This window comes from Eretmochelys imbricata, chromosome 26 (genome assembly GCF_965152235.1).
Source record: "Eretmochelys imbricata isolate rEreImb1 chromosome 26, rEreImb1.hap1, whole genome shotgun sequence".
NCBI classification, from domain to species: Eukaryota; Metazoa; Chordata; order Testudines; family Cheloniidae; genus Eretmochelys; species Eretmochelys imbricata.
Genome location: NC_135597.1, coordinates 6,689,594 through 6,713,300, shown reverse-complemented (window position 1 = coordinate 6,713,300; position 23,707 = coordinate 6,689,594). Strand labels below are relative to the sequence as shown.

The 23,707-nt window shown below is 45.4% G+C and overlaps 1 protein-coding gene across 1 annotated transcript in view; it reads left to right on the top strand.

Annotated features, from left to right (window-relative positions):
• Positions 1-10,206: 10,206 nt before the first annotated feature.
• LOXL2 (lysyl oxidase like 2) overlaps positions 10,207-23,707 on the top strand; it is a 73,467-nt gene continuing 59,966 nt past the window's right edge. Inside the window, exons 1-2 of the mRNA XM_077805624.1 lie at positions 10,207-10,567; positions 15,670-15,845. Of these exons, the coding sequence (XP_077661750.1) occupies positions 10,207-10,567; positions 15,670-15,845 (537 nt within the window). The remainder of the gene's footprint in view (positions 10,568-15,669; positions 15,846-23,707) is intronic.

The window sequence follows — 23,707 nt, the reverse complement described above, 5'->3', positions numbered from 1 at the left end:
AGACTTCAGAAGCAGTTTAATGCCTGAATAAATGATTCTCCAAAGGAAATATTTAAAAACAAATGTTCCCCATCCAGGGATGGTGTGAAACAGAGATCTATTTTCATAAGAGGACGTTTCTTTCTGTTGTGCTAAGATTCAGTTGAATCTGAGCTGACACTCTGTTCTTTGAAGCGTGGTCCTTGCACCGAACAATTCTTTCTTTAGAGTGACCATATTATCCCGAGCTCACACAGCTGTCCCAGTAGGATTTAGGATGACTTTCAATTTGTGAGTATCATGAGAGAGAATTGTGGAGTGTTACCTAGAGTTGACACCAGATGCGCAGTTAAATACAAGCGAACAAAGCTTCAGCATTGAAACTTGTGAAACCTCTTTCTGGAATGAATGCTGCTCTTATTTGGAGCCTGTGCTGAGGATGTTAGAGAAGCAAACTACTCTTCTTTTTTCAGACTAGCGGCTACTACTTAGCTGAAAACAACAGGTGTTACTGTCTGCAGCGCCGGAGGAGAACCTGAGATCAAATAGTTTAGAGGTGAGCTTAAAGCAATACTTGCCTCAGTTATCTGGGAGTATAGGGAGAAAACCAATTCGCATCCCAGAGGAATCGGTTCATAAAGGTAACGTTGTGCTGTTTTCAAACAGCTGCTTGATGGAGACTGGAAATAATTTGCTTTTGGCTTTCCACTCATCGGTTTAATTGCACCCACGTTATACCACCCACATAGTGTCTCCTTAGGTGGAGGTTACAGTGCTGTTACAAATCAGACAACGCAAATATTGGCATGAGCTATTGTAACAGTAGAAAATCTAACCAGAAACCACATCTTTCTGGATAGTATGCTTGCTGGTTGTTGCTGCATAATAACAAATCTCATCTGGGCTCGCTAAGTGTTACGTGAGCTTAGAAAACACGTGAGAAAAGGGCGTTCTTTTTTAACATTAGCTGTAATATTTGAGACAGTCAAGTGGAGATAAGCGAGTAACAGGATGACCCTTTAAGATCACATATGATACAGAGAGATCTAACATAGAGTCTTTCCATCTCTGGCACTTCTTGACTACTGGCAAATAAAGAGTACGTCTGAAGGAGGTCTGCAGCCCTGTGCTATGGTCTTGGTCAAATCTGACAAGCTAAGCAGAGGCTATCCAGGTTAGTGCTACCGAGGAAATCCAGCTGCTGCCAAAAGTTACCCTAATGATTAGTACGTGGAATTCCATCCCTGAGACAATCACCCTCCCGCCCACCACTCATGTTGTTAAATGATCTGTGCTTGCTGCTGTAGGTGCTGTCTTTTGCATGATGAAATAAAACTGATCTCTAGGGCTCATGTGGTCTGGAATTCTCCTAAATTCTCCTTCCAGTTTCATGTGTAATCCAATTATTAATTCTTATCCTAAACTTTTTTGCATGGTGTTGCCATACACTGTTAAACAGCTGCCATGTTCCACCCTAGAAATGGCTTCTCTTCAGTAGTAGGTGGCATGATTGCACAGCTCATCAGTCAGTTTGTTTGTAAAGCACTTCAGGATGAAAGGTGTGACTGTATAGAAGTGTGAAATGCTCTAGGAATGGGGTGTGTGCCTAGATACGGTGTATACTGTGAGTGTGTCTAAATATACGTCGTGGGTGAAATTGATGCATAGTATAAGCCCCTTGAAGTCAAAGTTCCACCAATAATTCATTTGATCCAGTGTTTGAGGATGTACATAGATATTTATAAATATACAGTCTGCAAATAGTCAATGGCAAAATAAATATGGAAAGTAGATATATAAAAAATTAAGAATCAGACCAAGTCCCAGACAGAAAACTCTAGTGAATTTTGGAGAGACCGTATACATCGTCCCTGTGCATGTGATATCCAGAATATTTTATATTTTTGTTCAGTGCTATAAGGTATTAGCTGGCTGTTTTGTTTCTTCCCTGTGGTTATGCTTATTAAGTGGTGAAACCTCCAGACTCGGATCTTCAAAAGAGAGTTAGGTCCAACTCCCATTGACTTTCAGTGGGACTTTGCCTCCCAACTCCCTTGGACTTGATGGAAAACCCCAGCCCTCATGCCCATTAATATTAAGGAATGTTCCATCAAGGGGTGAACTAAGTCCAAAAGTGACACGGGCTAGATATCCACATAATGGAAAACCAGAAAGATGCGTGCATCTCTAAATACCAGGGTCACCATTCCAGTTCTGCGACTGCATGTGGTGTTGATGGTTCAGGTATTTTAGACTGAATCAGCATTATGCGGGGATTTTCCTTTTTTTTTAAATGGCATTTAATATTTGCTAGCATTCCACAAAATCATTGTGTATCCAGAGCCTGTGTGCATGCACCCACACGTTCTATTGCGATGAATCCAAGCATGTCAGCCGTAGATTTCGTTCCACTGCCCAGTTGAAGCCTCTTAATCATAATGAGCAAATCACATGCCATTAAAGAATGGAGTGCTGGACTGGGACTCGGGAGACCTGGGCTTTATTCCCAGCTGGCCTGCTGGGTGACTACGGGCAAGTCGCTTTCCCATACTGCGCCTCAGTTTTCCTATCTGTAAAATGGAGATAATGATACCGAACTCCTTTTTAATGCACTTTGAGATCGACTGATGAAAACAGCGATGCTAGGCAGTATTATTCATAAACTAAAAACATACGTTTTGTGGTTCAAGTTGCTGCTGCTTCTGTTAAAATGAATAAGGGGTCTGAGCAGATTAATTGTCCTAAAGTTTAAGAAACCATAGGATATTTCTGGAACTTACAATAAATAACTAGAATAACATTGAGTTCAAAAGTTTAGTTCTGCTTAATCATTTCCGATGTGAATTAGAAGGGTAGGGTGTAAGTGTCCTATCTGTTGCTGGGCTTTTTCATACTGATACATTACAGTCCATTTAGTCACCAAGACCTATAGGATAGCCAAGAATCAATATTGGCCAGGAGTCTGAGAAAGTCAGTCATGCTGTAACACGGAGGCTGTCGCTCTCCATTCGCCTCTGTCCTTCGTTGCCAAACAGATTTGGAGAGGGGAGAAAAGTGAAGCTCTGTTGCCAAAATAAAACACACGTTAGAAAGTGCAGCTGTTGGGGTGGGGAGGGGGCTTGACATGTGTCCCTCTGTCCCCAGAACAAAAATTCTTTCTTCTTAGCCGTAAAGGGGAATTAAAACAAACAAACAAAAAATGTAAGGGCTAAAACTGAGAGTGAACGTAAGTGACTTCAGTGCAGTGAGAGAGAGAGGAAGGAGAGAGCTTTAATGCTAACTGATGCCATGGTGCTAAGACTCACATTCTTGTTATCTTTCCACACTTCCATCCCACCCTTCACGCCAGATACATGACAGGAAACAGAAAATCTTCAGGGATGATTAGGGAATTGAAAATTAATTCGTGAAGCTAATAGCTACAGTGGTATTGTCAAAACCAGCCTGAGCAACTACAGTTCCCAGCAATGCTTCTGTTCCCATACAATTTCTGAGTGAGTTTGAGATCCTGTGCTTCTCACCCCTCCTAGCCCCTTCTTTGGGCTTTTCAGTTACGTGAGATTGGTAACACAAACACTGTGATAGCCATGGATATTTGAAGGGCATGCTGGAACAGTGTGGATTCATGGACCTGTAGAATTTCCCTGGGTGGTACAAAGGGGTTCGGTCACTTGACTTCCTTCAATGCTGAGTTGTGTGGCTGGACCTATGGCTCGTTAAAAATGTAGTCCACGTATTTTTGTCACCAGAGTTTCTCTTTGCAGATCTTGTGTAAAGCAAATGAGGGAAAATCCCAGGCTTCTTTGTTGTGAAAAGTTCTGTGTGTTGTAAATACATTTATCCCTCCAGCTTCTCTCTTCTGGCAGAGTACTGTGCTCTGTCTTGTTTCTGTGGGTTCCCCCTCACCACCCCGTTGTACATATTTCATTAAGTCAGCAGCTTTTTTTTCGTTACCTAACATATGAATGTGCAGCTGACGCCAGAAAGCTTTTCGTAATTATCTGCCTATCCTATGTTCTTTGCCAAGCTAGATCCTGAGACAAGTCAGATGATGCTTGTGCCGTAGAATAGCACGATGTCTGTTTGTTACCTCGTCCCTGAGAAACCTTAATGAAGTACAAGTGTCCCTCTATGCCCAAGACTCATCCGTTCTTCAAAGTGAAATGGGTGGTGGTAGAATTAAATCCTCTTTGCTTTCGCGGATGTTACCAGTTGGGCCTATTCAGTTTGCAGCAGTCTGCTGAGATCCTGGGTTTGCTAAAGCAGCTATCCGCTTGCTACTGGCGGTCCACTGTGTTCTGTTTTTAATGATCGTTCAGGCAGAACTGAAGCAAATGGGGAAAACCCCAATGCTGCTTGCTAACATCTGTTGGCTTTTTTTCATATGACCGGTTACATTCATTTTAGGTGATGACTAGCTGAATATATTGTATCACTATGGACTGAAAGGTTTGCAGACTAGACTGGGTTTGCGGCATCCGACAAACAGGGCCCGTAATGACCTTACACTTTTACTGTCACAGGCCCGGTCTTGCATTTTTTGAATCTTGTGGGAGCTTTTACGTTGATTTCAGTGGGCCCTGGATTGGATGCCATATGAGAGCACTTTGATCTCAACCATGATCTTTTTTTTTTAACCAAGCTGTAACTATCAATCAAAACGGAGTCCAATCTAAGAGGATCCAGTGTCGGGTAAATTGCAGGCACGTTGCATTGTGAGCCTGCATGTGAAATGGTTGCATGCTTCAAGCCGGAGTTGCCTCTGGAAAAATTCCAAACTACAGCACTTGGCTCTTCACCTGCAGTATGTGAAGAGCTAGGAAACTTTCTCCCATTTAAAGAGCTTGCTTTATCTGAAGCTATATGTACATCCTATCAGGGTGGCATGCAATCTCTTTGGAAATGCTGCTTTTGAAAGCCCCTATACATTGTTCACCCTATGTGATATCACGAATTAACATTGCTATAAGGGTGATCTCTGCCAGAGTACTTACTCCTGCATTAAGTATCGGGGGTAGCCGTGTTCGTCTGTATCCACAAAAACAACAAGGAGTCCGGTGACACCTTAAAGACGAACAGATTTATTTGGGCATAAGCTTTCGTGGGTAAAAAACCCACTTCTTCAGATGCATGGAGTGAAAATTACAGATGCAGACATTACTGTACTGACACATGAAGAGAAGGGCGTTACCTCACACGTGGACAGCCAGTGTTGACAGGGCCAATTTGAACAGGTGGATGTAGTCCACTCCCAATAATGGTTGAGGAGGTGTCAATTCCAGGAGATGCAAAGCTGCTTTTGTAGTGAGCCAGCCACTCCCAGTCCCAGTTTCTCTTTGAAGTGTGTTTCTGAAGGTTTTTTCGTTGAAGGATGGCTACTTTTAAATCTGTTATAGAATGTCCAGGAAGATTGAAGTGTTCTCCTACTGGCTTTTGTATGTTACCATTCCTGATGTCTGATTTGCGTTCATTTATTCTTTTACGTAGAGACTGTCTGGTTTGGCCAATGTACATGCCAGAGGGGCATTGCTGGCACATGATGGCATATAGCACATTGGTAGATGTGCAGGTGAATAAGTTCCTGGTGGTGTGGCTGATGTGGTTGGGTCCTCTGATGATGTCGCGAGAGTAGATATGGGGACAGAGTAGGCAACAAGGTTTGTTCGACGGCTTGGTTCCTGGGTTAGTGTTTCTGTGGTGTGGTGTATAGTTGCTGGTGAGTATCTATCTGTCATAAGCAAGCTATACCTCTAAGCAATTGACTCTTCTTGAAAAGCTGATGATGCTCCATGGTATGTGCTCTGTGTTGCCTCAGGTAGGGCAAGGATTGTGGGTCATTAAACTTCCATCTACTGTACACATTTCCATTTGCCCGTTGCACAGTAGTTTTTATAAGGAGAGAGAGAGAGGGTAGGGATGCTGAGATCTCAGAAGGGGGTATTAAAGAGCTCTGTTGAAGTCACCAATCTTTTTATCGGCAGCTGCTTGAAGGTACAATTGCACAATGTTGCACATTCTGGAACCCTTGGGCTGTGCATCGGTGTAGTACTTTCTTCTCTTTTTAGCACACTGAATTTGCAGATCAGGTTCTCCAGACCAGCAAGATGCTGCTTTTCTTCTTGTGGCTTTCCCATAGTCGCACCAGCACCTACGAAATTATTAAAATAGGTCTAAAGTCAGGCCTTTAAGTAATCACACAGGTCTCTGATGTGTAATGGACTTTATTTCAGGTCACATTGATAACTGACGTGAGCATTGAGCTCAGCCAAGTTACTCCTCTCGCTGAAGTGGTAGGGGCCTGTGCTGAGGGTCTCTGGTTCAATCCCTGCTGGTGACCTTGATGGCTGGCTGTCTCTCTGCGTGGTGTGGCACCTTGAAAGGGTTCTTGGGGCCTGATCTTGAACGTCTAGACGTAGTGTTTCCTCTCATGAGTTGTCCCATTGACTTCAGTGGGATTTCTCAAGTGCATAATGGTTTCAATGAGTGGTCCCAGTGCAGGCTGGGAACGATTTGAGGGTCAACACAGGCTTATGTGCTGCTGGACCCCCTCCTGCTCCCATTCAAGTGATGGTGATTTCCATAAACACCAGGGTTGATCCCTCCATATCTCTGACTTAAAACCCCCACTAGCTTTAGCGGATCAGGTCCTGTGTGTGGAAGTGTCCTTATTGAGATGATAAACCGCACCATTTATAGATAAAATTATCTTTCGACTGTTGTATTCTGTTCTGGTAACATTCCTCTCCTTACTATAGGATGTATTAATGTGCTTCAGGAATGTGTTCTGTAGGGAGTTGGGGCATTGAATATAGAACACACAGTGTACAATTTAATGTGGTACCTTCTCGGGCCGGTGAATGGCAGCTATTTCCTAATCCCTATTGTGAAATAGCCCAGCCAGTAGCAATCAGAATGTCTATTATTCCTTCTCTTTGAATGTACACACTATTGCATGCAAGCCAAATGGAGCATTCCTGGCACCCTTAGTACAAAGGGACTCAAATTTGCTTTAAGGTGGCTATTGAAATCCATTGATGGTTTGTTTGTTTTTTTTAAACTCCAGATGGAAATGTGGTGTTTGTGCAGCGAGGAGAATCTGATATTTCTGGTCATGTTTGAGTTGCTCCATTGTCTGTGGGATGCCACAACTTTGAAAAAGGGATTCTTGATGAGCTCTGTAGGGTTTATATTCGGACTTTGTGGAGGCAAATAGTATATTTGCTTCACCCGCTGAATTCTCTGAAGAAATTACAGCCCGACATGATTGTGAAGAAAAGGAGCTGCATGTTTCCTTAGAGCCCTGTGCATCCATCCGTCCCTTTCTATGACGGATAAAACCCCAGGCCTGATTCAGCCCTTACCAGTATCTTGTAGAATCAAAGCTTAAGTAATGAGTTAATGTAGAGACAGAGGATAGTCTTCTGGTTTAAAGCACAGGACAGGAAGGCCAGAGATCTGGATTCTTTTCCAGGCTCTTCAACTGACTTGTTGGGCACATGAATGTTCTGTGCTTCAGTTTCCCCTGAATGGGGAGACCTACCGACCTCACATGGGGGTAAGGCTTAAATCATGAATGTGTTTTGAGCTCTTCAGAGGGAGATCAGAGTGCTTGAGAGAGTGATTTGCCAAAGTACAAAGGTATTGAACAGTGCTGGCACAAATGGAGCATCTTACGAACACAGAGTGAGATTTTCAGTTGCCGGGGGAATTTAAAATGCTCAGTTCCCACTGAGATTCAGGGGTGTCCCAATCCCTGTGATGACTTTGCAAATCTCAGCCATAGCCTTGGCTGCAAGTGAGCCTTTTGCTGTAAATATTTACCTCACTAGGGTTTTTTGGGGTTATTTTTTTGATGGCTTCGGAAGATGCAGCCATATGTCTGTGCACTGTGCTCTTAACCTACCTAATTCGGGTGGTTGCCATTTGTTCCTTTAAATGTTCTTGTCCTGGACCCATCCCTGAACTAGCCGACTGCCTATGTGAACTTTAGGCATTAAGATTTGCCTTATTGGATCACGTCAGCATGTGGGCTCTGATAGCTTTTTATACCAGATGTTTTGACACGAGCCAAGAACAAAAACCAAACTCATAACTCACATGGCCATCCAGTGCTGTCCCAACGTAACTCTGCTGGAATCACTGGATATGCGCTGGGAGTGTTTTATGCAGCATCTGGTCCCCATGAGCCTTTTGCATATGCAAAAAAGGCACATTAAGTTCAGTCATAATGCATATTTCACTCTACTTCCATTGGCAAACCCCCTTAATGAATTGTCAGAAGAAAAGAGAAGTATGTGATTGAGGTGTTGTCCTGGGACTCAGGAATCTGGGTTCTACTCCCAGCTCTGCCATAGACACCACGTGTGACTGTGGGCAAGTCACTTTTCTTTCTGTGGCTCAGTTCCTGATCTGTGAAATGGGGATAATGCTTCCTGACCTCATGGGGTGTTGTGAGGTGTATAGTTACCACAGTGATGAGTCCCATACAAGAGCCTAGAAATCAATCTTAGTCCAGTGAAGTTTATGGGAATCCATGATGTTAACAAGCTCAAGATTTGGCCCAAACCCAGAACTTTGTAGCACTCTGTCCCCCTACTTTCCCCAAACCAGTTTTGTTTGAACCATGGTTAACAAACTCACTGTGCCAGTCAAGGATAGGGATGTTTCAAATGCACCCACCTTTGTTACTTGCACTTGGTTCAGAGAGAGATACTTTTCATCCAGAGGTCTCAGAGCACTTTACGAAAGGAAAGTCTGTGTCATCATCCCTGGAAGTGACTTGCCTGAGATCACTTTGCAGTGTGGTGGCAGAACTGGGAATTAGGGCCCAAGTTTCCTGGCTTCCAGTCCAATAGACCACACAGCCTCCATCAGCAGCTTGGAAGGCTACTTTATCCAGGTTTCCCTGTGCCCGTATCTCTTTGTCACCTTTTGGGGTAGCACAGACCTGGCACATACTGACCAATCTTCCATTCTAGACATCTGTATTGATGACTCTCCTTCCCTGTGTTTTGGCTGCTGCCGGGGAACGATACTGCTTTGGGGAGTTGGGGATCTTTTTCCCACTGCTCTCTGGCATTGCTTCATTTGGAAACTATTCAGCCTCTAACTTCCACGTGTACTCCCGGACTGCTCCACGTGCTGGTTGCATGAATGACAATATGGAATATCTGAGGGCTGGGGCAGGAAATGAGCTGACATTCAGTTCAGCACTACTTCTGGCTCAAGTTTCTTAACCAGAAAATAACTCCTCCTTCCGACCCTTCTCTCACTATAAACATGAAGAAGTAGTTTAACCACTGCACTTCTATCTAGTTGACTTATGGCTGGAGTTCAGCTATAACATTACCAAGAGGCCAGAGAATGTCAGACAAATCTACAGGAAAAATTATTCCTGTGCATGACCACAAACAATAATTCCGTATAGATGAAGCCAGACGTGCAGTAATGGAAATATGCCGTATGTCATAATATTGGGAATCACAAAAACTCAAACTGCAGTGTAAATCTCTCCATTCTTGACCACATTATTTTATTTAGTTTCCTCTCTGTTTTTCCACCATTTAAAGGATGGATTTGGCTTTTTTTTTTTTTAAATTTATTTATTTAAGTGGGGGAGGGATAGCTCAGTGGTTTGAGCATTGCCCTGCTAAACCCAGGGTTATGAGTTCAATCCTTGAGGGGGCCATTTGGGATCTGGGGCAAAAATTGGGGATTGGCCCTGCTTTGAGCAGGGGGTTGGACTAGATGATCTCCTGAAGTCCCTTCCAACCTTGGTATTCTATGAATTGTACATTTGCTGAGATGGCCACAGAATTAAAATGGCAAAACCCTTGTTCAATCAGACTGTTGAATAGGTTAGTCTGCTTTGGTCGTTTTAAATGCAATTCCATAAAAAATGGTTTTCAGATTAGAGCTGGCTGGAGAATAACAGTACTTTGTCACACACCACGTTGCGGTTTTAACGTTTGTCTCCGTTGCCCTGTGGAACAAACCCAAGACCTTTGATTTCAAAAAATTTCGCTAAAACACCAGGAGGGGCAACTTAGACGTATCCTTCCATTGGTCAGGTCCCTTCTGTAGAGAAAAATAAGTCCCCATTGTTATCATGTTTTACCTCTGACACAGACTTTTCTTTCATTTCAGCCAACCCACGCAGCATCCTACCCGCACTGAACAGCAGCTGCTAAAGAGAGGCGCTGGCTCTGAGAACCGCAGGGGCTGAAAATGGGAAGATGCCTGAGTTTCAACTGTAACCACTGTTTCATCGTGCTGTTCTTCTTCAGCTCTCTGAGCCATTTGGGCCTTGCCCAGTATGAGCACTGGCCCTACTTAGGCTACCCTGAGCAACCCCCTCCGCAATACTACACCCCCCAGCAGCCGGCCAACGTCCCCAAGATTCAGCTGCGGCTCAGCGGGCAGAAGCGGAAGCACAATGAGGGGCGGGTGGAAGTGTTCTACAATGGGGAGTGGGGCACAGTGTGTGACGACGACTTCTCCATGCACGCCGCTCACGTGGTGTGCAGGGAGCTGGGCTACGTGGAGGCTGTGTCCTGGGTGTCGAGCTCCAAGTATGGAAAGGGAGAAGGTAAAGTCGCCCGGTCTCTGCGGCCCACCTTGTGTTTACGTTCACCCTACTTTCCTTGGCCTTCTGTGCGTGCCCACGCTGTGGTGGGGTTTCCGGTGGCAAATGATTGAAACAAAATGAAAGGGCTTGTCTACGTGAACGCTTTGTTCATGGCAAGCTGGGGTGTACATCTGCCCCGCGCGAGCCTGTTGCACACTCCAGTACTAGGGTGGATCCTGCTGCTGTGAACTAACAGTTCTCTAGCATGCTTTAATCCGCTCCTGTTTCAAAGCAGAATATATCCAAGCACACTACAGCGTTTTTAGTGCGTGGTAGCAGGGTCCACCTGGATGCTTGGAGCATGGCAGGCTACTATGGGGTTGATTTACATCCCAGCTAGCCACGAGTTAAGTGTCAGTGGAGACAGGCCTGAGTTGAGTTTAGAGCTATTGAGAGGGGCCGGATTGAGCAACATGGAGATGTAAAGCCCTTGATGTGTCAACGCAACAGACTGAGGATGTGGCTCAGCCCTGGCCTAAAGGAGGCCACCTCTCGGAGAAGAGGAAATGACTCAGACCCCGTTCCCAGGCTACCACTGCTGGTGTTAATGGAACTGAGATTTAGGGTACCCAGACATTTCAGATTGGGAGAGGCTGGGTGGGAGTCTTGTGGTTAAAGCATGGGACTGGAATGCAAGAGATGTGGGTTTGAGATGTGGGTCCCACCCCCTTCTGGGACCTTTCAAGGTAGCTTCTGATGGTAGGGGGCAGGGCTTAGCAGGCCTGGGGCTAACTTCTGGTTTATAGCTTATGTTCCCAAAAGCTCATGCTTCAGGGTTTTGGCCAGCCACCTACAGGGGTCAGGAAGGGATATTTTCCCCCGAGTCTATTCAGGGGTGGTGATTGTCGTTGATCTCCTTTCTCTGTAGTATCATGGATGGCCATGGCTGGAGATGGGACTCTGGACAGGGTGGGCCAGGGCACAGAGCATTCTCTCTCTCTCTCAGGAGCTTGGCTGGTTTGTTCTTGCTCACTTGCTCAGAGTCTAACTGATTGCCATAGGTGAGGTCAGGAAGGAATTTTCCCCTAGGTCAGTTTGGTAGTGACCGTGTGGGGAGAGGGGTTTGCCTTCCTCTGCGGTGTGTGGGTGCAGGTCACTTGCCAGGGTTATTTGGGCATCTCTCACTTAACCATTTCCCTGCCATTGCTGGGGTCTTAGGCACTGGTGCACCTCGGTTCCTCCTATTCTCTGCCTGTGGCACATCATAGTCTAGTCTCCCGGGGGTCTCAGTTTCTTTGGTCTAATTTCGGTTGTCAGGTTTAGTGTGCGGGAGCTGGGTGGCGTCGGTGGCCTGTGATATTCGGGAAGTCAGATGGCATGATCTGTTGGTCTACGACTGTACGACCTTCTTCAAGTCACTTAATCTGTGTCTCTTGTTTTCCCGTCTGTGGAATGGGAATAATGGTCCTTCCTTCTTCCCACCCTGTGCCTTGAGTCTTCAGATTGTAAGGGACTGTCTGTTACTGGTAGTAAGCGGGTGGCAGACTAAAATTTTGCTGAGGGAAGCAGTTTGTCTTGACAGGTTTCAGAGTAGCAGCCGTGTTAGTCTGTATTCGCAAAAAGAAAAGGAGTACTTGTGGCACCTTAGAGACTAACCAATTTATTTGAGCACAGGCTTCCGTGAGCTACAGCTCACTTCTGAGTGGCTTCTGGACTAGCCTGTGAGATTCCCCAGCCTGCATTTCTAATTACGTAATTAAACACAATTTATATTAATCATTCAGGAAACTAACATACTAGGTCTGGCTGGGGAAGAGTTCTCATCAGGCCGAACCTTACATGGAACTCTGTGTTTATTTTTTCTCCTCCTTGATATTACATACAGATGGCTTGGATGTAAAGTGTACTGTTACAGATGAGACATCAAACCAATCACGCTTCAAATTGGGGCTTCCAAATATGCAGTCAGTTGAGATGTAGGAAGGCAAATATTGGTTTGTTATATGTAGGAATTGTTTATTAAAATCATATATGGGGTTTAATAGCTCCATAAACCTCAATAACTCTGTTTAATTGTCTTATCTACCATAAGTAAATGTTTGCCTACTGAATATTTTATAATTGATAGCATGAAGCATAGAGCCAGGTTCACGCTAGATGTAACTCCATTCACTCCAGGCAGTTACACTGGGGATGAATTTGGTCCATAGGTTTTTAACACCATTCTTTAACACTCACACGTATAAAATTACCCATAAAAAGGAAGCAGGGCTTAAAATTGACTTGAGAGAAATTTGAGACCTCAAATGTTGTCCCACATTGTGGATCTTGGCTCCCACGGTCCAGCAGGAGATTTCCAAGGGAGAGGCCGTGACACTTTAAACAAAACATTACCCTCTGATTCACTTAGAGTGAGTGCTCTTTCTCTGTGTGCTGCAGGGAGCCCATGCCGTGGAGATGGGATTCACCAGGGCAATTTCTGCATTGCTGTGGGGAGGGTCTGAGCATGACTTGGTCTGGAAGAGAGAAGGAGCATGGTTGATGGATCCAGGATACGGTGAATCAACCAGCCAAATGTAAAATGCACTATGGGCTCAGGATATGTCTACATTGCAGTGTGAGCCTGGGGTTGTTAGAAGTTGATTTATCAGATCCTGGGTTTAAGCTTTGGCATGAGCATTGACATCATTGATAATCCCTGGCTAGGAATTGTTGAAGCCTGGGTTCCAATCTGGGGCTATAGCTTCTACGTGATGTCATGCTGACCCGAGTCCAACCAACTATATCCCAGACTTCCTAACGCCCACCCAAAATGTAGACACTGTAGCCCTTTGTTTATGATGCGGGGGGGGGAACTTGACTATCCACCAAACTTGACTGTCCAGAGGACAAAGGAAGTCAGCCTGTGGGATGCTTCTGGCAGACTCCTAGAGCACGAGTCTGGTGGGGCTGCATCTATGTTGAAGACATGGGGCTTAAATCCTGGATCCCAGCTTGACTGAGGCTTGGCCCCCTCCACCTCCACGGCGTCCTGGAACCCTGGGTCAGCACGATTTGTGTGTAGCTTGAGCCTGAGTTTGAACCTTGGGCTTACATGCACTGCAATCAAACACCCACAGCGGCCCTGTGTCGTCTGACTCAGGCTCATGGGGCTATAAAAGTGCTGTGTAGACTTTGGGGTTGGGCTGGAGCCTGAACATCTACCCTGCAATTTTATAGCTCCATAAGTCCAAGTCAGCTGACATGGGTGAGCCACAGGTGTTTGGTTGTGGTGTAATCACACCCTCTGAAGCTATGGCGATGGGGGGATATATAGGAATCTAGTTAGAGAGACAGAGGAGGGAATGCAGCAGTTGCAGAGGCTGCCCTGGTGTTTTCAGTAGCAGCCGCAAAACTGGAAGAGGCGGGGGGGATTCCTTCCATGTGACCAGCGTGAGAGCTTGCATTGCACCATGGCCATTCACGTAGGCTTGGCACAGGGCCTGGGGAAACAGCTCAGATCCCTTGTATATAACATAGTAGCAATGATGCCGAGGAAGTCCTATACATCTCACTTTTAAAGGTGTCAGAATGGATTGTTACAGCTGGGGGAGGGGGAATCTCTTTCTGATCCCCAAATGTGGAACACCCCTTCTGTGGTCTGTCACTTGGGTTAAGCATGCAGGGCTTGATTTTATTTCAGAGGCCCACAGCTCCCCTTGAAGTCCTAGGGGCTACAAATGCTCAGTGCTTCTGAGGATCAGTCCCTTCAAGACTCCAGGGATGGGCACTATATGCAGCCCAGAGTTGGGACGGTAGATTCCATGTGACGCTGTAAATGCTTTCACCCTCATCAGCTGTTGCAGGGAGAGTGTGGCCATGGTGTTGAGATGTGGCCTGTGATTTTAGGTGTCCAAGCTGGTGATGCCTTAAAGGGGGCCTGATTTTTCAGAAAGTTGGGGCTCAGCACTGTCTGAGAGTCAAGCCTTGTTAAGGTGTTTCAACCTGGAATTCCAGGCCTCCCAAGTCATTAGGCACCCATTGAAATTTGGGCCAAAACACACATTTTAAAAAATGACACGATTCAACCAAAGCTCGGAGTTCTCTCCAAAAGGAAGTGTAATTGGGATTTGACATATTAGAGAGGATGCAAGAGGCCCTGGATGTAGACAACTGATTCATGGCATGTGCAATTGGAGGTCATGCTCTAATCAACCGAGCCAAGGGGACCAACTGACACCAGACGCTCTGAAGTGGCCGCCGTCAGGGGAAGCTAGCTTTTACCACAAGGAAGTTTATGATTAAAGTCACTTTTGCCTGCCTTTCTTTCATGTGCTGCTGCAAATGGCAGAGGGGGTGGTACGCAAGAAAAAAGGATTTTGTTCCATGTTGCGAAACAGGACTATCCGCAGCGGGACACTGTGCCTGGCATCCACTCATTACGGTGGGACTCAGATACAATGTGCAGAAAGCACAGAACTCTCTGAGCACAGCATCAGTGTGGTGTCATGTGTCTATCTGAAATGACTACGCTACATGCTTCACGTTTTAAATTCAGCTTCAATACCGAAGGTGGGGAAGATTTTCAAAATTTGACTTGATTTTTGGATTCCCAACATGAGACGCGTTTAAAGGAGCTGATTTTCAGAGGGTGGGTGCTCAGCACTGTCAGAAAATTGGGCCTCTGCAAGGTATCTCAGCTTGGGGCCCCCAACTCATTAGTCACTTTGGGAATTCTTGGCTTGTGTATCTTAATGCAGACTTGGTTGCTATTGGACATTGAAGAACAGATCCTCAAATCAGTGTAGCTCCATTAACTTCAATGGAGTGATGCTGATTTACACCATCTCAGGATCTAACCCTAAACACGTACCTTATTCAACCTAACTGTTGTGTTTCTGGTTTATAAATATCTGAGGTGGGTCCTGCACAGGCCTGGATAGACTGAATTAACTTGGCTGTTTTCTCAATTTATTTAAGTAAAGATTTTAGACCTTCCTTTGACAGGAGTTACAGTGGGGAACACGCACTTAGCAGAACTGGTGTGTCAGGCTCATTTTAGATCAATTATTACGGAATCTAGGTTTTCTATCTCTGCAGTTTGCCCACTGATGTCTCAAGTCTTTCTATTCTTGCCTCCTCAGGCAAAATCTGGATGGACAATGTCCACTGTACTGGCAAAGAGGTGACGCTGGCAGCATGTACCACAAACGGCTGGGGCGTCACAGACTGCAAACACACCGAAGATGTGGGAGTTGTCTGCAGTGAAAAGAGGATCCCTGGCTTCAAGTTTGACAAGTCGTTTCTCAACCAAATAGAGGTAAATGCACGTATAACTTGAAGGAACTGATCCAATGCCCATTGAAAGTCAATGGCAGGCTTCCCATGGTGTTCGGATCAGGCGCTATATCTGCCCAGGTGATGAAATTGTTGGGCTCAACCTGCAGCGTTCAGATCCGTGCTCAAACTTGCCTAGCACACGAAATGTTCAGAGCTGGCGTTTCGATTGAAGCCCATGTCACGTACTGGGTGTGAGGAAATGATCCGATCTGGTATTTAACAGCACTGCATATGCTTTTGTGAGTTGTCCTATGGATGGCTCTTCTCTTATCTACTTAGTCTTAACGTACCCGTTATGATATAAGAGATTACAGCTCCTCCTCTGTGAAATGGGGTAATAATAGTTTCTACCACCCTTTTTCTGTCTTGTCTATTGAGACCAAAGGCCCCAGAGGCAGAGACTGTCAGCATCTAGCATAATATGGCACTGATCTCATTCGAGACATGTAGCTGCTTCTGTAATATAAATAATCGAGAACAATAACATATAGTACCTTTTCAGAATGAAGAATCACAAGGCTCTTTACAAACTATACACTGTTTACAAGAATCACCTCTATTGGTACTAAAATACAGCTGATTGCAGGGTGAAACATATTTAATGGCAAACAACAACTCTGCATGAGTCCTACTTCCTGTCTTAAGAATAGTATACAATCTGGCTATAACAGCAAGCAAATATTCCAGGGTGTTTTCTTAGATTAATTTTTTGTCAGCAGTAAAATAAAGACACATGCTGATATTTTTAAACAAATGTTTTGAGAATTTCTTCGTAGTATATGGGAAGGTACAAACCCAGTTATTTTTCCTTGTGGATCACCTTTTACAAAAGTAAAAAATTATTGTACTTTAATAAGCATGGCAATCAAATCAGAAAGACACAACCTGTGTGATACAGTTCTTGTAATTAGATGAATTCCTTATTTGTTAAAAACTATGAATTATTGGGTGCCGTTTTCTATAGTCGTGATCTGGCTTCTCTTTGGTTGTCTTATGGGCAAATTTGGGTATGACAGAGTTGTCCATGGACATGAGCAGATTCCAAGAGTTGTGGGTTTGAGTGGATTGACTTATAAGGCACTATTTAAAGAACTATTTATGTGCCGCTTGGCTAAAGGATGATGAAAGAGGGGCTGTGATAACTCTGCAGAGTGTCTGAAGGAGTTGAGGATTATTGTTAGGAGTGCTGGGAGGAAATTTAACAAGTGTAGGCAGGACGTCTGGAAAAAGTTCTTAACTGGGAGGTTAGGCTATTCGGCCGTGGAATAGTTTCCCATGGGAAATGCTGAAATCTCTGTTGCTTGAGTCATTTTAAAACTAGATTTGACAGACTCCTTGAGAATAAACTGCCAGGACGAATCCTGTAGTGGAAAGAGGATGAGCTAGGTGAGCAAATAATTCTGTCCATCGTGGATTTCTGAGTGGCTTCAGGTTGCAAACGACTCATGATGACTCAGCGCAAAGTTGTTCTCTTTACAGTGTTGTTGTGTTTTAATATGCAAATACAGAGATCACCCTTCCTCATCATTCGCCAGCAGATCCCATCCAATTACCACAGTTATATCTGAGCCTAAGTATAAGGGGGAATCCATGGTATCTGAGCCACCACAGAGTGGTTTCTGTGGCTAAGTCCTGGCTTGGCTGTGGACACGTTTTACAACCTGCAACAATAGTGGATATGTGTTTTGGTTTTTTTTAATGCACTTTTAAAACAAGATTATTCAAAGGACTGTTGGCTGTTCAATAACTAGCAATAACCTTTTAACATTTGGTTCCTACAGACTGCTCCACTGGAGGATGGTAAATGTAATTTGGATGGTGAAGAAATGTAGCACTCCCTGTTTAAGAATGCGTAGGCCATGGCGGGTCACTGCACACACTAGTTCTGTAGTAATCTCAGATCCTCCCAGCATGTGTGTGGTGTCGATGGGGTGATCTCAGCCGTTCGCAGGAAGAGGGTGCCGTTTGCGTTACGGAATCAGTCACCAGAGACGCCGGTCCCGGAGCCGCAAATGTCGCGGTTGTTGTGAGTCTGTGAAGGAGGGGGAAAGCTCTCCAGGATGAAGGAGATGGTGGAAGACTTTCACCTGTGCACTCTTCAAACTGATGTTCCGAGTCACTGTCTGAGTGAATTTACGGTCCGTGACTCTTATTGCCAGGCTCATGGGTTCAGGCCGCACATTGGGTGGCACTATGTAGTTGCCCCTGTTTGAGCAGACTGTGGGGTTTGAATCCGTGATCTTCCCTGCTAAAGCCGGGGCTTCTATGCTTGAGCTTTAGGACTTTAGCCTCCTAAGATGGCTAATGTGGCAGACTCATAAACCTCTTGTGTGGACCAGCCACTCGAGGAGGACATAGGCCCACACTCTCCGAGTATGAGTGGCACACGCATTGGCATTCACACCTGAGTGGAAAGAAAACCCCAGGCCAGAAGCCTTAGCCACCCTCCGCTTTGCAGCAGAACAACAGAGAGGAAGTGCATTGGTGGCGTTGTGAAAAAGGAGAAAAATACCACTGGTGGGGTTTTTTTTGTTTTTTGGGGTTTTTTCTGGAGCGCTGATTCAGTGGTTAGAGCAGAGGACGGAGAGTTCTGGCTCAGCCACTAACTAGCTGTGGCCTTGGGTAAAGCCATTTAGTATCTGTTCCCCACCTGACACGACTGACCTACCTCACGGGGCTGCTGTGTAGCTTCAACTGGGGAACGCGTAAAGAGCTTTGAGACAATCTTGTGAAAGGCATCGCAGCTGTGCAAGGAATTGCTACAGTGGCTTTCTCCCATTTCCCATCACCATCCCCTTAGCAGCTTCCCATAAATGAGTAAGAAGGGAAATGAGGCCTTTCGTATCCTAACAGGGGTCTCTCAGCGACCAGGTCAATGGCACCATTGTTTATAGGGGAGTATATACAAAACCCTGGAATATCAGAGATGGCTTTGGCAGATGCTCGCTTCCCCATAGCCACCTGGGAATTATCAGCACAGAGGCTGGAGGAAAACATGCATCAGTCTAGACAGGGGTCATCTCGCTTGGGGATGCTTCCGATATTAATCATGAATTGTAGAGCTCTAGTGCTTAGCTAATGGAAAAGCAGAGCCTTTGACTAAGGAGTTAAACACATTGGGTTAACTTAGAGCTGGTTTGTTCCGACTTTTGTTGCTTTTGAGGCTTTAATTCATTTTATACATTCCAAGCAAAGTTTAAGCAGTTTAAATGATGCAGATGTGAGTCACTAGCAAGATCCCCCAGGAGTAGGAAAAGGTGTGAAATAAGTTAAATTCTCCACCGCCTGGCTGATCTCTGAGGCTCTCAGACCAATCAGGCTAAAGGACAGTGTAGCAGCCCTCCTGGGACTAGCAGGGGAGCACTGGTGACTTAAGCATATTGTGTTTGCGAAGAAAGTGGAACTGATCTTTTAGGGGCCTGATCCTTCCAGGCTGAGTACCCTCAATCTGTCTAGTTTCTTATAAGACCCCATTCTGATGTCAGTAAACATTTTTATTACCATTACCAGTTGAGGCAGAGGGGGGAGAGTAAATCACCTGGGCCAAAGACCACACAGGAAATCTGTGGACTGAAAGAATTGAACCTGCATCTCCTTAATCTTGGGACAATGCGGTTACCACAAAATCATTCTTCCTCTTGTGTCAATGGAAAGTTGCCGTGTCTACCTTAGTAAAGACTGCAGAATCAGCTTCTTAGTCCAGCTCTATTGCTATGACGCATGTAGCCCTTTCTTTCTATTCGAGGCTTGAACACGGTGGGATAATTTGGATGACCCTTGTATCTAGCTGCATTTATTTATGACCTAATAATCATAGAATATCAGAGTTGGAAGGGACCTCAGGAGGTCATCTAGTCCAACCCTCTGCTCAAAGCAGGACCAACCCCAACTAAATCATCCCAGCCAGGGCGTTGTCAAGCCTGACCTTAAAAACTTCAAAGGAAGGAGATTCCACCACCTCCCGAGGTAAAGCATTCCAGTGTTTCACCACCCTCCTAGTGAAAGTGTTTCCTAATATCCAACCTAAACCTCCCCCACTGCAACTTAAGACCATTGCTCCTTGTTCTGTTATCTGCTACCACTGAGAACAGCCGAGCTCCATCCTCTTTGGAACCCCCCTTCAGGTAGTTGAAGGTTGATATAAAATCTCCCCTCAGTCTTCTCTTCTACAGACTAAATAACCCCAGTTCCCTCAGCCTCTCCTTGTAAGTCATGTGCCCCAGCCTCCGAATCATTTTTGTTGCCCTCCGCTGGACTCTCTCCAATTTGTCTCATCCCTTCTGTAGTGGGGGGACCAAAATTGGACGCAGTACTCCAGGTTGTGGCCTCACCAGTGCCCAATAGAGGGGAATAATCACTTCCCTCGATCTGCTGGCAGTGCTCCTACTACTGCAGCCCGATATGCAGTTGGCGTTCTTGGCAACAAGGGCGCACTGCTGACTCATATCCAGCTTCTCATCCATTGTAATCCCCAGGTCCTTTTCTGCAGAACTGCTGCTGAGCCATTCGGTCCCCAGCCTGTAGCAGTGCATGGGATTCTTCCTTCCTAAGTCCAGGACTCTGCACTTGTCCTTGTTGAACCGCATCAAATTTCTTTTGGCCCAAACCTCTAATTGGTCTAGGTCACTTGGACCCTCTCCCTACCCTCCAGCGTATCTACCTCTCCCGCCAGTTTAGTGTCATTCGCGAACTTGCTGAGGGTGCAATCCACCCCATGCTCCAGATCATTATCTCTAAATCTCAAGGCACTTCACAAAGGAGGGAAATTGGGGCAAACTGAGGTACAGGGAGGTGAAGTGTCACCCAACAGATCAGTTGCAGAGCCTGCAATAGAATGCAAGATCTCCCGAGTCCCAGTTTATTGTCTTATCCGCTCGGCTGCACAGCCTCCCTGCGAAAGTGGTCTGGCTTTCACCCGGAGCTCCAAGCAGAGCTCGGCACCTCTGAAGATCAGGCCTCTCTTATTTAGGTGCCTAAATATGGATTTAGAGTCCGAAGTGTAGGCGCCTGGGCTTGAAAAGTTTGGCCTCTAATTATAGCACGAAAGGGAGATAAAAGCCTGCGTTTTGGCTGGTGCATGCGACGATCTCCTGAAACCTTTCAAAGGCAGGACAGAAAGAAGGGGTTAGTTCTCGAAATCCCTCTCCTTCCCCTGCTAGCATTGATTGATGCTATTGACTGTTGGTGCACACCAGTTGGTGTAGCTCAGTTGAAGTCAGTGGAGTTATGCCGTTTTCCACCTGCTGAGAATTTGGTCCAATATTGGTATGTTCCTATCTCCTGCACATCACTTTGCCTGAACCGTTGGGGCCTCCTAAATAGGATAAAAACATACTCTTGCTCCTACTGTGCACAACCAAACCCATTTTATCACATCTCTCTGAGAGGTCAGGGCATGCTGGAAGGTCCTCTCTTCTGCTGCTTTATTACAGCAGGATCACAGACCAAGGCGAAGGGTGATCCGCTATGAATTTTAAAATTCCATTCCACAGATATTTTTCAGTAACAGTTAGCTGCTAAATATCTAACCTTCTCCCCCCGGGGCTAATCTTCACTTTATCTTGTTAGCAGCTGGTATGACATAGTTTCAAGCCAAAGGTGATGAGATCAGAGGGTCATAAAATCCGAAACAGGGAGGTCAAGATGCCTGTGCGAATGAATGTTGAAAGTCTTTGCTTTTCCATTGCACGTCTGAGAATCTTGCACATCTTGCTCAGATTCACCAAAGGAAACGGTTGTTTTGTACACTCCCACTTTTTCACTTCTAGTGCACCTGACGCAGTCTTCTCCCACTCATCCGCTTTTTCCAGTTGGAAGGATTCTGGTAGCCTGAAATTCTTTATTAAGTAGGAGCATCACGGCCTGGTCTAGGTGAGAAAATTCCACTAGTTTAACTTCAATCACTTTTTAAACCAATGCAAACCTCCCATGTGGATGCCCTTAGTTTAGTTTAGTTTTAAACCAATTCCTAATCAATTTAAGATTAATCAAAATAAACTTGGTTTAAGCCAAAATAAGGGGCTTTAAAACTGCAGCTTTAACAAATCCAGTGCCTCTTTCTCACATAGAAAGGCCTAATTTTTTAACAACTGTGACCTTTCCTAAATGAATGCTTAGGATTCTGAGTTCTAATCTTCTGGGTTCTGAGTGCTAATCCTATGAATTATCAGATGCTGCCACTGCAAAATGTTTTAATCTAAGGCTTTGTCTACACCACGCTAAAACACCTGTGGCTAGCCTCTGTCATCTGACTCAGGCTTATAGGTTTGGGCTGCAGGGCTATAAAATTGCAGTGTAGATGTCAGGGCTCAGGCCGGAGTCTGCGATGTGAGACTCCTTGAGGTGGGAGGGTCCCAGAGTCCTGGCCTCAGCCCAAGCCTGGATATCTACCCTGCAATTTTATAGCCCTGCACCCCAAGCCTTGTGAGCCCAAGTCAGCTGACGTGGGCCAGCCACAGGTGTTTTTATTGCAGTGTAGGCATGTCCTCAGGGGTTATCGATTCCTGAGTCCTATTACCAGACATGCCACTGACTCCTTATGTGACCATGGGACAGACTTTTAACCTCTCTGTGTGTTAGATTTTCCCATCTGTAATATGGGGATCATATGCCACAGCCCCCTTGGGAGATAGGTAAGAAAGATTACTTGTTTGGAAAGTGCCTTGAGATCCTCCTGGGATAAACGCTTTAGAACTATGAAGTATTATTAAGATTTAATACAGAAGGCTAGATCATGAGCTGGTGTAAATCGATGTAGCTCCATTTCAGTGGGACTCAGTCAGTGGAGGTATGCAGGCTTACACCAGCTGAGGATTTGACCCAGGTTCCTAAAATCAAACAGACAAAATCTTTACACTCTTCAGAAGCAACATTATATCCCTCTAGCAAAGGTTATTTTTATTGGAAAATGTCCCTCGGGTTCCTAATCTGGAAACACTGCAAGTAAAGCATGTAGGATGAAATTTTCCAGAGATGACTGTAAAAAGCTTGGTCTGTGTGTATGATGATCAGAGAGACTTTTTTTCCATTACAGCTCTTTTCATAGTCTGAGGATTGTGTCTCTCTTCTTCCCTGCTCCTTCCGACCCCATCCTGACATGAAAGAATATACCTGCTCATTGCTGCTTTGAAGCAATAATTCTTCTCGCAGCTGAACAAAGGGAGCCTTCCCCAGAGCTTTTCAGTCACATGCATCAGTGTCCTTAAGTCCCCTTCCTTCAGCAATGTGGGGGTTCTTGTATGATGGAAAAGCTGACGGTTACAGACAGAACCTTGAGGCACAGCTGTTTAAACTGTTACCACTGGTTCATGCTGCGTGGCAAGGAGATATTATTATAGCCCTTTGCCCGCTTCATCTGGTGATCTCAAAGTGCTTTATTAATACGGCTTAATTCATCCTCACAACCCCCCAGGGAGCCCATTATCCCTCTCTTACAAATGGGGAAACCAAGACACGGGAAGGTGAAATCTTTCCTAATGCCACCTAGGAGTCCCTGTTAGAAGTGGGAATGGAACTCAGACGTACTGACTCACTGACCCCTGTCTGAACCACTAGATCCCACTCCTTCCATCACGAGAAATTTCTCTCTCTAACCCTTACAGCACTGAGATTAGTTCTCTGGGAGCGGCACTGAGGAATGGGGGAGGAAACTTTTTTTTCCATTCTCTATAAACCACCTTTCTCACTCTCAGCTCGTCTTCCTGTTCCCCTGGGAGCTCTCGCTCGTCGCTGCCACCCAGTTCCCCACCACAGCCCATGCCATACCACTTTGGCGCCTTCCCTGATCCTCCCTGGCCATCACGCCTATCCAACCCTCCTCTTCCTCCCTACGGGTTCCCAACA